The sequence below is a fragment of the Diplotaxodon limnothrissa genome, linkage group LG7 (assembly GCF_057381915.1).
Source record: "Diplotaxodon limnothrissa isolate DT_005_m linkage group LG7, D_limnothrissa_male_GT1.1, whole genome shotgun sequence".
NCBI lineage: Eukaryota > Metazoa > Chordata > Actinopteri > Cichliformes > Cichlidae > Diplotaxodon > Diplotaxodon limnothrissa.
In genome coordinates, this window is record NC_140602.1 from 30,428,650 (window position 1) to 30,442,682 (window position 14,033).

General features: G+C 43.1%; 1 protein-coding gene across 1 annotated transcript; it reads right to left on the reverse strand.

The window, feature by feature from the left end:
• Window positions 1-279: 279 nt before the first annotated feature.
• Window positions 280-8,175, reverse strand: LOC146628515 (lysyl oxidase homolog 3A-like). The gene is made up of 8 exons (XM_085357050.1): window positions 8,098-8,175; window positions 5,679-5,711; window positions 5,440-5,556; window positions 4,622-4,930; window positions 3,353-3,634; window positions 2,237-2,563; window positions 401-498; window positions 280-294 (listed from the first exon to the last, which is right to left on the reverse strand). The coding sequence occupies exons 1-8, from the start codon at window positions 8,141-8,143 to the stop codon at window positions 280-282; spliced, it is 1,227 nt and encodes a 408-aa protein (XP_085213176.1). The 5' UTR covers window positions 8,144-8,175.
• Window positions 8,176-14,033: the final 5,858 nt, after the last annotated feature.

The window sequence follows — 14,033 nt, forward strand, 5'->3', positions numbered from 1 at the left end:
TTGTTATTCAGCCTGGTTCTATGTGCCCCTTTTTTAAAAAACTTTGAGCACCTGCCCTTTCAAACATCTCTGCACAGCCCTGCTGAACTTGTGTTTTGACCGGACTTCGGGCTCACAGATAGGAGGATGGAGGACAAAACAGATGGTGTAGAAATAAGACCATGCTCTGTCCAAACATGCTTTCGAGCTCCTTGGAGGTCCTCCTCTGCTGGCTGAACTTGTTCCTGGCCTTCCTCCAGGGGCTCAAACACAGAGTTTACAGTCAGTCAGCTGGCTGTTCTACTGTTTGTTGACCTGGAGACACATCACAGCACAGCAATCAGGCTTTCTACGGCAATTCTATCCTATCCTCAAATGAAAAAGGAGCAGCTTCACTCTCAGCTACAAACGTGCTCAGTACCTGACGATAGAGATGAAGACCAAGGATCATGAGTACAATGACCAGCAGGACTACCAGTGTGATGACAACACCTTTAACAACATCTGAGTGTGTGGGATCTAATAAAGACACATTCACAGTCAACAAGCATCATTAAAGAGATAATTCATTCAGTCAAGGCCTCTGGATGTCTGGGGCCTGGATCTCCTCCATGCCTGCTTCATGCCCTGGTGGATGGGTTTCTGGCTCCCCACACTCCATTTAACAGATCGTTAAATGGAAAAACCTTTTTAATACAAGCACACTGATCCACACAGGTGTGCACACGGGTGTTCACTGTTCACAGACACAAACAACATCTTTCTTGGCTGCTACCTCAAAGCACATTGTGCGCAGTCGGACCTGCGTGCTGCACAACAACATTCAATATTTAATATTGACTAGTGATGGGAATTCCGGCTATTTTTAGTGAACCGGCTCTTTTGGCTTCCAACCGGCCTGTTTGTACATGCTTTGGAGTTTTTACACAATTTGGAGTTTGTACGTGCTTTGTCTCTAGGGGCCAGCGTAAATATACTTTTATTTATTCACTCAACATAAAATGTAATAAATAAATTATAAAATACAAAAACCAACTATTCACATTTCAACTTTTAACTATTTAAATTTCCAGCTTTTTCCTTTTAAACAAATTTAAAACGAAACAACACAAAACACTGCAAACCACAACACAATTAAACATCAATTAAAATATTCAAAACAAAAAGAAGATGTATATTCTCTGTCATATGGACCTGCATGAATAAACTTTCTGAATCCTTTATAGTAATCATCCACAACTATTTTCAGTTGTGGATGATTACAATGCCTTTCTAATGTGATGTTGTTGTCCCTGGCTCTCTTTCTCTCTCTTTTCCTCCCGCTCTGTTCCTGTGCTACTGCAAGTGTAACTACCGCCCCTCCCCCCTGCGAAGCGAAAAAAAGTGCGAGAGAGAGGGTGAGAGAAAGAAAAAACAAAACAAAAAAACACGTCGTTCACTTCAAAGATCCGGCTCTAAGAGCTGTTTCGCGATCGACACATCACTAGCATTTACTGTTATTTACACTTAGCATGATTATTGCGATGGTGCTGTGTTTATTATGTTGCTCTCTTTTTTTGCTTGTTTTCTCTTGTTTTCTTTTTTTTTTCTCTCAACAGGTGATCCAGGAGGTTTTTTTTCTTTTTAAGTGTCCTTTCTCACTTTCCCTGTTCTCCTCTGTTTTTCCTTCATCTTTCTTTCTCCCTGTCCTATTCCCCAGCCATGTCTGTCCCATCTGTAACAACTGAAAATAAAATAAAATAAATCCGTTGGGTATCTTTGTTGACCTTCAGACATCAATTCTGATGGTTAAAGAACCAAACGGGACAGGCAAATATAAGAAATTGGCATTTTTCATAGATTTAACTTAAGACATGTCAAAATTGCTGCACTTTGGTGGCAAGTTTCTAGCACAATAGTGATTTAAAAAAACAATGTAAAATTGAGTTCCTGCCAAGTTATCTGTTATGTGTAGACACAACACTGGTTGATCAGTCAGGTACAAGGACTGGACTGAAAATGAGTGATAAAGCAGCTAATGTCCAAAGAAAAACAGTGAAAGACCTTCAAAAAGCTGGAGACCTATTGCTCAAGACCACATGTGGTCATGTGATAAAGTACAAAAATACTTACTGCATATTTATGGCTAATATTTCTATGTATCTCAGAATACTGCAGTGTATGCATCAAAGTAGTAGTACCATAACTCATAACCTGAACCTCTCTGTTATTTAACGCTGCCCTGAACACAAACCCAGCAGCCTCTGCTTCAACTTACCTGACACAGTGACAGATAGCAGGGGGCTCTCAGAGGACAAGTCATGGTAAAAAACATAGACGTGATAAATGCAACTGTAGTTTCCTTGGTGGGTGGGCTCTGCAGCAGGAAACAGGAAGTGGGCGGAGTGATTGACAGCTGGCTGGGTGTAGTTGTACGCCGTGTTGGATGAGGTGAAGGTGAGCTGGAAGGAGCCCCCCGGGTACTGTGGCTGGATGGAGCAGCTGATGGTGAAGTTTGAGCCCCTGGACACCTGAAGCCCCTGCTGCTGGGCCATGGAGACCCCATTCATGAAGGACACAGAGATGATTGGCTGAACCAGCAGGTCTGTAAACATTGAGATGATGCAAGGTGAGGTCACATCTACCTTCTGTAAAAAAAATGTAGCAGGATCTCAGCTGGGTGCACTCTCTCCAAAATCATTTACTGTAAACACCAGAGCATATGTCTGCTCCTCGAGCCCTCTCTCGAACCATTAACCTCCAGTTTTCCCGTCTGGTGGACAGTTTGTGTTCTTCATTCAATTTGTTTCAGTTTTCAGGTTGTTTTAGTCACAGCAGCTCTTTATCTCCTTTCTCATCCCGACTTGTCTGTTTTATTTCCATCCAGTTTGGAGATGAACTTACATTTTAAGTTAGTAACTGGTTTGCTGGTGAACACTGATTGTCTACAACAGATGCAACAGTCAAGGTAAAATGGCTTTCTTTTGACATTGGGTATTAATATGTGTTAACTTTTAGTTTGCAAAGTTTTCATGTCACAATTATACAAATGATTCCACTAATTATGTCCAGATACTTTTTTGGTGTTGCTACTTCAGTATCAGCTAACTGAGCAGATTTTGTCTTTTAGGGTTCAGACGGTAACTCTTTTTGCCATTTAAGAAAAGTCTGAGATGGTTAAGTTAAATGAGACAGGCAAAAGGAAATACAGGAATTCAGGTGTCTTTACTGGTCAAGCAGATAATAAATAACTGAAATAAAAATGGAATGAAGCATTTGATAAAATTTCCCAGAAAGTATGAACATATTTCAGAAGAGCAGTGATCGTGACAAACAAGAACTAAACCCTGCAAAGTCGATAAGATAAGGATATGTGATAGATGATTCTGCTTACCTTTGCAGGTGACATTCAGGGTTAGGAAAGAGGAAGATGATTTTGCACATTCTCTCAGAGCAGATCCGGAGTGAACACAATCAGGCTCAATTTTCAACACAGAAATCTCAGAGGGCTCATTTTTCCATTGTATAGAAAATGCAGAGCCACAGCCCAAATGTTCACAGACGACATGTGCCTCCTTCAGATCCCAGTCAAAATAATCGATTGTTCTCCACTTTCCCACTTTCACCTCCAGCATGCCTGCACAGCGACTGGCTTGGCCCACCAACCTGACAGGCTCTGAACAGAAAGCAGAGTTGTTACATAAGTCATTATTTTGACAGTGCCGAGTTGTTTTCCCTGAGAATCTGTTCAGTATAGGTTTGAGATAAATGTTCTTAAATTCTGCCCCACACAAACGTTTTTAAACCTTATTGATGAAACACTGCAGCACGACCTGGAAAAAAGGACCAAACTAAAACTGTATTTAACCTCCTTTATGTTTACTTATTTAACACTCTGAGAGAGCAAAGAACCGTCAGCCTGCTCTCTGAGTCCAATTTCATCCACCTCTTGTGTGAGGAGGACGTTCTTCCTCACTTCTTCTCCCTTCTTCTGCTTTTCTCCTCCTTCTCCTACTCCAGTCTCCAACAATTAAGGTAAACTGGGAACCGCTTATTTAGTCACTCTAGCCTCGTCTCCACTGGACATTTTAACCCTATATAAATAGCTTTAATAGCTGCAGGTCCAAGAAACTGACTGTACCTGTCTACAGACTTGTCTCTCTGTCTCTGTCCTTCTGCCTTTGTCTCTGGGCAGGCAGGTGAGTGACAAATGAGGTAACCAGCTTGAGAGCGTAGGCGAGTTAAAATGACAGAGTTCTTCAATTCAAACAGGCTTAAAGGAATCCGTGCTGAAGCTCTGGCATATGTGCTAAAACAACTACACAGTGCTTCAGAAGCACAGTGTCGAGGCTTCATTAGTCTGGCCAGAGTGAGGTGATCAATGATGTCCCTTTTATGGTGCCTGATCCAGTGGATTACAAAGGATTAAATGATTGGTATGATCATTTATGTGTATAATGTATAAAAATATACATATACATTACAATACTACATTTAAACATACCTATCCCCTGGTTTATTACATGAGCATGTGGATGCAGGGACCTGACAGCAGAGGTATACTGCCAATATGTACATAAAATGTGCTGGGAGTATGCAGAGAGTCATCAGTAAAAGAATAAAGTGAGTTTGAACTACATCAAAGCAGCAGCTCCTCTTCTACCTGAGCAGGTGAGTCCAACAGCTTTGCCAGGTGAGCAGCTGTTTCTAGCTGAGCCTGAGCTTCTACAGTCCAGGAGGGCAGACTCATGGCCTCCACACTGGAACTCTTTGCTCCACACTGGAGCCTCCACTTCTTCATAGAGCGCCCCCTGGAGGACCGAAGGAGGCCCACAGCCGAGCTCCCTACAGACCACCTCTGCATCCTGCTGGTCAAAGTCAGCTTCACACACTGAGGACCAGCTCTGGTCAGACTTCACCTCCAGTCTGCCTGAACACAGACTGGAACCATTCAGCAGCCTGACAGAGTCTGGAGACATCAGAGAAGATCAAACAGAGAGATCAGAGACAGCAGAGACATGTTTCAGCTGTCAGTGATTTGTTTTTGTGGTGCGTCAATATCAGCAAATATTTGCTAAATTTTCTACTTTTTCTGAAAAATAAAATGATACTATTTTAGAGAATACTCCAAAGATTCAAAAGGGTTACTTTAAGAAGTGCCTTGACTACAGGTGGCTGTGTGGGTGTCAGGATACTGATTAGCCACAGATGGACTGATAGAAGAAGTCTTTTCAGGCTTATCTGCTGCTGCAGATGATGTGCTACTATTCTACCTGGTCTTTGTGTCTGGTGCATCAGTGTCACTGATGGGCTGACCTGAGCAGGTGAGCTCCACGGCAGAGGAGAAGCCTTCTGTTGTTACACAGTTCCTCAGAGCAGATCCTGACTGAACACAGGTAGAATTGACCCCCCACACTGAGCTTTGTGGGGACTGTTCTATAGAAACAGCGGAGCCACAGTCCAGATGTTTACAGAATACAGCTGCTTCCTTCAGGGTACAGTCAATGAATTGCAATGGTTTCCACTCTCCCAGATGTTTCACCTGCAGTGTACCTCTGCAGTGATTGGCTCCTCCCACCAACCTGACATCATCAGACTCTGAACAGAAAGCAGAGCGTCATCAGTAAAGAAGCAATTTTACTTCTGAAACGATGAGAGACAAATGCGAGTCACGATTTTCCCTCAGTGATTGTTCATTTCACTTTAATTTTTCTGTGTACCTGTTGAATCTTGTTTTCCATAAGCCTGAATTCCTGAGGAGAAAATCAGAGAACCATCAGCATAAAGCAGGATTCTGTGGAGCTCAGCTGTGGACATAACTCTTAGTGTTAGGGTGATTTTGATAATAGTTGTCATTCTTGCACTTAAATTTGTAGCCTTGTTTCAAACTGTATGATTAAAGACATTCTTCTGTTTCTATTGTCCTCCCCTACATGTAGAATGGTGGGGGAAGCTACAGTGTTTAACTGCAGGCACATCCTATGTAAACGTTCTGTTTTCTTATTTAGTAAACTTGCTGCCCTTTATGGCCTCACCTATGCTTGTGTATGGTGTACCATTAAAGGGGTTAAGCCATATACAGGGTGAGGGGAGATGACCCTTTGTGATCAACAGGAAGTCACTTATTTGGGTTTTAACCTGCAAACACGCACGCACATGCACACGCACACGCACGCACACGGGTTGACAATGGGTGGTGCTTGTGTATTCACAGAATAAAAGGCTGCAGGGAAGGGTCGGTCATTTGAGGTCGGGTGAAGAGCTGCAGCCTGATCCGACCAGGCTTCCCTTGCAAGTTAAAACGGATCGCTGTTTGTCTTGCTTTGTTCACGGGTGATAAGTCTCTGAACCAGCAGGGCCTGCAAGCTCAGACCCAAAACTCAGGTTTTGTCTGATTAGTATCTTCTGTCAGTATCTTATATAATATCTAAATAACCAGAGTGCAGAGTACAGAAGTCAAAGACTGATTTAAAAGCATGAACAACGTGATCAAATAAAATTTAGTTCAATTCAGTTTTATTTATATAGCTAAATACCAATAAAAGTCACCTCAAGGTGCTGTATTGCTTTTGTTTTTCACAGATGCAGTCTTGTAAACTTTTTTTAAACACATGTTGATCTTGAATCAAATCCCTGAAGAGCATGAACAGTTTCCAACTGGAAATGACACCATTATTATTTACTACTGGTTATTATTACTTGTAGTTTGGTGCTATACAAATAAAATTGAATCAAACTTAACTGAATTATTAAACATAGTATGTGAAGAAAACTCCTCATTTACATTTTAAAAAATGGAGCATAGATATTTATGATTCAAACGAGAGCAGCATAATATTGGGGATGCAGTCAAAATTAAGAGAATGATAAATTATAAAAAATGTAATATCATCTGTAAAGCATCTGATTGACAAAAGCACATGTTTTTCAGCATGACAATGATCAGAAACACTGCAGTAAAAGCATACCTAGACAGTGTAGAATAAAAAGGGGATGTTTTTTCCTCTTCTAGTTTCATTATTTTAATATGGCACGATTAGTTCATTAGAATCATATAACCAGCTTTGCATTAAATATATACTGAAGTTTTTGATCTTACATTAGCCTTTGTATTACAGTGATTGTTATAACTCTAGTTTGATTTTCTACTTACAGGTACCAGAATAATATGATCTTTCATTGCAGATGTGACCATGATCAACTTATACATATTGCAGTTTGTTGCTTATTATAGAGTTGTGCTCAAGTTAATTAAGGGTTAAAAGCTACAGTCAGCGTGAATGTCTGACTGATCTATGGAGGGGAAAGGCTTCGAGCATAGAGGGCCGCACGCGCTTACATACCACTGATATCATATTATTCTTTGTGGTCTTTTATTCAATTATGTTTTTTGCTAAGTTTAAAGTGGTAGTTAATTAAACAACATGCTTACAGTACATATAATACATATAATCTAGGAATGTGTCCGGCCTGAGGCCTTAACTCATTTGGAGTCTCACTATATTTTGCTCTACTTGGTAACAGATGACCAGAGTCAATAATTAGCCTCAGAGACCCTGAGGGCTTGAAGTTTATTACCTTGTTTGGAAGGTGTTATAGAAAGGAGAAGTTCTATGTCTGTTTGTAGCCATTAAAGATGTACAAGATGCACGATTAACTGTGACTAATGTCTGGAACCTATTTTGATCTGTCATTACGCATGAAGGGGCGTTCTAATACCCTGATTTTTACAAAACTATGGAGATGTGTTTTTTGTGATGAGATCTGAGGCTGTCTGCATACAGTTTCCATCTCCCACGGGTGTGACCATTAAAATCATCGTTTGACTTGACCCGGCCGGACCAGTGTTGTTATTGTGGTGTTTCTCCTGTCTCCATCCCCAATATTTTGAACCATAACAACAGACAAACAGTGGAACACTGTCAGTCATGGACTCCCCAGAGCCTGAATATTCCTGACAGAGAGCAAAACAAAAGGCAGAAACACCAAGAGAAGTGCTTTGAATGTCCTTCAAGAAGAGATGACAGAGAACTGCTCAGAGAGCTCAGATTGAGCTGAAGTATGAAGCTGCTGACACCAAATATTGACTTTCAAACTTGTTTTCATTAGTGCAATAAAAACAAATCAAAGCAGTCCTACCTGAGCCCCACAGCAGCAGCAGCAGCAGCACAAACAGCTGATCCATGTCCAGATAAACGTGTTTCTGTCTGTGCTCTGCTATGTTCATCACATGCTGTCCGGTTTATAAATTTAGGTTACACTAGTTTCGTTATAATAGAAGAATTTGCTAAAAGAAAAAAACAAAAGCACAGGGAGGCGAGTTGTGTGTATCTGCCAAGAGAATCTCATCTTACTCATCACATGATCAGAATTCCCATCGTTTATGTTTACTTTTCTCTGTTCTGTATGAGTCTGTCACAAGAGTAAAAACATAAACTCAGTTATTACTAATGCTGAAATTATTAAGAATCCAGCAGCCAGAGTCCACGAGTAAACCACCAAACCAATCTTATCCAGGAGGAAACTGTCTCTCAGTGCAGCTGGTTTAAGGTGTAAATCTCCAACTTTTACTAGTGAATACACATCTGTTCAGTTACTATTGCTGAATTCATTAACACAAGGGTGACAGTGGGTAAAGAACAGTCACCAAAGAAAGTTTTTCCTCATGCAGTCATTGGGTGTTAGTGTAAATGTGAATGTTAGACAAGGCACATAGATGCAGAATAAATAAAATATATGTGTGTCTGTGTGTGGTTAAGTGAAGGAGGCTTTTAGTAAAAGTCACTTGGACTGCTCAAGTATGAGCAGATTGACCAATCAGAGCCATGTGTAATGCAGAACTGAGTGATGGAAAAATGTAGACAGAGGAAACAGCACTGAGTTCTTTCAAAGCAGCAGTCATATTCTTGTAAAAATGGTGATTTGTGTGGGCTGAATAAACTCCACCCACCCCGTAATAGGTCAGCATTTCTGATTATCCCCCAGTCCAGTTGAAAATTTTTAAACAGGAGGAAGACCACACTGGTGAAATTCACTGCTGATAGTTAATAAAGTGTAACTTGGTTTTGCAAAAAACAGTCAATAAAAGATACATCAGACCGAGAATGATATATGAGATAAATGAAAACATATCTCATGTCAAAGGTTAGGAAGTCTCAAAACTCTGATTATGGAAGAAAGTCTTCTGTGTCTGTGTTTGTGCACATCTTAAAGCACAGAAAATGATTTGGAAGCAAACAGAAAAGGACAATAACTGTTAAAAGAAAAACAACTGAGCTGAAATAAGACGAGTTGCTGAAATCAAGGACCAAGAGCCTTAGCTGGATCAAAAAGTACCACCCAACATACCTAATATAAAACATAGCAAGAGGAAAACAACACAAGACAGCACATTCAGATAAAATGAGTCACACTCCAATAATTCATCCCACATGTTGGTAAAAAATCCAGAACTGAAATCCTGTTTCCAGGAAGAAAGCCACAAGAGTCCATGCAAAGCATTAGCTGCGGCTTAGAAATTCTCAGGAAAGTGCAAAAATTCAGCATGGAGATGTCCTGAATGCAGGTGTCATGCCAGAAAATGAAGACCAAAACAAAATGTTGGCCAATATGAAAAACACAGTAAGATAATGCCACTTCCAATACAACACTAACAATGCTTCTTTACCAGGAACAGAAATCTAGTGTTTGATAGTGATGCACTGAAATATGCACGTCTGAACCTTTTGAGAATGGTGGTGAAAGAAACACTGAGCAGCAGAGACAGCGAGTAATTGTTTAAGACTAAGGCATCTTGGAACGGTTTGAAAAGATGTTCTTAGAGGTTTGTGTCAGTGTATGCTATAATGCCATGGAGTTTGTGTAACTGTTCGGCAGTGTGAACAACCATCTTTGAACAGAGGTGGTGGTTTATGACACCAACTGTCTGCCATCTATAATCGAGTTTTGAGATCCCTTCCCAGAAGCCTTAACGCCCACTCACATCCTGGGCCATTTGACCTCAATAAATCACATGATAGGGTGCAGCTAGGTTTCACAATGGGTTCACCTTGCCTGATTGTGACTCATACCCGTTTTCACACCTTGGCTCATGTGAGAGGAGTGTGAGCGTGTTAATCACTGCCCTGCACCCTTCCTTTGGAACCCCTGGAGCCCTTGTAACAGCCGTTATGGTGTGGTGTCCCTTTAAGACACCCAAGTCGAGGGTTGATGGTGTCATCAGTGTGTGCCACTGCTCTCTCGCTCTCTCTCTGTGATTATGAGGACACGTGCCTTCACGCTCGTGCTTAACGAGGGATGGACTTATGTTTTCTTTTCGAGACCCTTTTTTTGTTTTGTTTGCAGCGCTTGGGTTGTATGAACGCTGGGCATTTTGTTGTTGAGCCGCAGCTCATTAAAGAACCACCGTGGATTACTGATACCAGTGTGGGTGTGTATCCTTCCGCCTAGCCTGCTAGGTGTTTTGCCGCCTCTTCTCAACCACACAACACAACCCAACGTTACAAAATGGCGCCCGAACATCTTCTCTTGGACCTCAGTATGCAGTATCTTCGAGCAGCGGATGATTGATACACTGAAAGGTACATAGAGGAGAAGTAGAGCTAGTAGTAGCCTGCCATACTTCGCGGAGACAGACCAGGCTGGCCTCGACGCGGACGTCCGATTCGCCGGATCACGGAAGTGTGTTTCTACGGCAACGAGTGGAGCCGCCGCAGCGCTGTTTTCGGGATGTATTATCGTCATCTGCCGAACGCCTTTACTGCGACATTTTTGGATTAACGTGGATTCACGCTACTTGGACGCGAGATGGATGCCGCTTCTTCATAGTTTCTGAAGAACATGTAAGCGGAGTAAAGCGCACCGGATTTTTTTTTTCCTTCCTCGCCAGCTGAGCTCACGCTGCAGACTTTGCTTCGTTCGTACGGTCTCTGCAGGTGGGAACTTTTCCACGGGACAAACCTCTATACTGCGTCAGGACTGGACAAGTCTGGTGTCCTCTGGAAAATTGCCAAACTGATGTTGTGAGTGTATTTAAAAAAAAAAAAAAAGAAGAAAAAAAAAGAACGCTGTCTATATTTCAAACTGATTTGCTATTGATTCTCACTGGCTTAACTGTCCTTATTGAAATGCTGTTTTAAGTGCATCTGACTTGAAAAGGTGTTGCTCATACTCAGTTACTCGTAAGTTTGGATCTATTTTACACCTAAATGCTTTTGATCCAGGGTGTTTGCTCCTTCCACCTCCACGTTTCAAAGTCAGATAAGACATGTGCAGCTAAACTTCAGAATTCACATGTTTCATATATTTTTGTGTGACCAGAACTGAAGTTGATTTCTGCTTAACTGCTACCTTGTATAGATTTGGGTCTTTGATAAGTGTGTATTATGGCTACTCATCCTGACTTGAATGACATGTGTGATGATATAGACTTTATGTTACACCCCAACCGACTTACTGCCAGACATAGTACTGCTGACCTTGGGCATAAAGTGCAAAGTCTGCAAGCAGAGGTTGATATGCTTCAGCAGTGTCTTCATGACTCTTTGGACCTCCAGAGGAATATTCTGGAGCAGTGGACTCAACAAAAACGACCAGTCCCAAAAGTGCCAGCTGCCCAGATTACTCACCCTTTTCCTCAGGCCTCCTCTACCCCATATGTGCCAGGCCTGCCAACCAGGGAAACGCAACAATCTATCTCAACACCTGGCCCCACGCAGCCCGCCAGAGCCTTGTCCCAATCCCACTCAGATTCACTGGAGCTAATTAATACAACCAGAGTCCTTGCTGCGGCATTGCACCAAGCTAAATTGGAGCCCAAGGTGTTCGCTAATGATGGCAGCCTTCACCCAGAAGAATGGCTGCAGTCTGTTGCTGCTTATAAAACCTCCTTAGACCTAACAGACGCCCAAATCCTCAGAGAGCTGCCACACTTCCTAGCTAAGGAACCAAGAAAGTGGTCTAATGTGCTCATTCCTCACGTATCTACATGGGCTAAGTTTTGTGAACTTTTCAGAACCGTCTTCTTGCCTGCTGACAACCAGGAGCAGATTTTGAGAGGCATCCTGGACTGTTTCCAGCACCCCGAAGAACCTCTGCCAACGTTTGTTGCCCACATGCTCAGTGAATTTAGGAGACTGAGGAACCCACCATCTGAACTGGAGCAACTCATCTGTAACCACGCAGTGGAGAAGTACAGAGTAGCACTGTACGGAACGCCTGTAAAGTCAGTAATTGATCTAGTGCTGCGTGCCCACGAGCTGCATTCTGTTCTTGGCACTAACCTTTCACGGCCCTCCCGAGCTCAGCCGAAAAACAGAGCTGAGGGAGGACCCCGCTGTTTCAAATGTGCCATGCCTGGTGTTACCTCTCGTACGTGCCCTAACTGTTCCACTGATTTTCAGGGAGCTCGACACTCTCCCAGGATGGCTCCGGAGCTTCCCCAAACGCTGTCTCCTGACCAACATCCAGTAGCTCAGCCTGCGGATCCAGATGAAACTGGCGGGGTCAGGGAGACGAGAGCAACGGGCAGGAGGCCGGGAAACTTCAGGGGGGGGAGAGTGTTTCACTGGGGCAACCCTCCCCCCAACCAATAACTCAGCCCTCATCGTCTTTGTCAAATCAAAGTGTGCCACCAGTGCTCAATCACGTTGAAGATGGAACTTCGCAAGCATCGTGGAACACCCCTCTCAGAGTTAAAGTGAACTTTAATGGGGCGGCTCTGGATGCCACACTAGATACAGGGGCATCTCTTTCAGCAGTAAATGCAGACTTATTATCTGAGAGACACCGAAACCAGTCATTAGAGAATCCGTGGGATTCTCCTCCAATAAGACTGGCCAATGGCACCAACTGCAGTCCATTAGGAATAACCTGGCTGACCATTGGATTTATGGGCAAGCGAGTCTATCAGCGGTTTGTGATAGTGCAGGACCTGTCATCCCCCTTTGTTCTTGGGATGGACTTCATGACTCGCACTTCACTGACAATACATGTCCCAACAAGAACTGTAATTATGGATGATAATCCCCCATGTCTTGATGAACTCTGTGAAAATGGCTTTGTGGAAGCTGATCTTGAGTGTGGAACTATGACCCTGCAGAACACCCCGCAGCTCCGTGATAAGGCTGGAGAAGCTAACTTGGATTCTGAGGAACGGGAAGAACTGTTGGAGTTGTTAAATAGTTTTGGTGACCTGTTTGATGGCCACCTTGGTCGCACTTCTCTGGCAGAACATGTCATTGTAACTGGGGATGCAAAGCCTGTTAACTTGCCACCATACCGCACCTCACCAGCTAAAAAGCAGATCATAGAAGAGCAAGTGAAAAAAATGCTACAGGATAACTTCATCGAACCTGCATCAGGACCATGGGCAGCCCCCGTGGTCATTGTGAACAAACCCCCCCGCGAACCACGGTTCTGTGTTGACTTCTGTGGTCTGAATCAGCTGACCGTGAAGGATTCTTACCCACTCCCACGAGTGGATGAATCACTGGACTTTCTGTCGAGAGGGAAGTTTCTCACAACACTAGACCTCGCTCGAGGTTACTGGCAGGTCCCCATTGCTGAAGAAGCTAAACCAAAGACTGCTTTTATCACGCACTGTGGCCTGTTTCAGTTCAGAGTCCTTCCTTTCGGCCTGTGTAACGCCCCTGCGACTTTTCAGCGGCTTATGAACAATGTTCTAGCTGGCCTGATTTATAAGTCCTGCGCGGTGTATCTAGATGACATTGTTGTCGCATCACCGACCTTTGAGCAACACCTGCTTGACTTAAAAGAGGTCCTTGGTAGGTTTCAGTCTGCTGGCCTCTCTTTAAAGCTGAGCAAATGCCAATTCTGCCTTTCAGAACTCACCTTCCTTGGTTATCGGGTTACGCCGGCTGGCATTCATCCTGACCCTGACAAGGTGAGAGCTGTGACTGACTTCAGAGTGCCGACCACAACAAAGCAGGTTCGACAGTTCCTTGGCCTGACTGGCAACTATCGCCGCTTTGTGCAGGACTATGCCCGCCATGCAGAGCCACTCTTTGCCCTCACTAAAAAGGACGTGCAGTTTCACTGGGATGACAAGTGCCAGG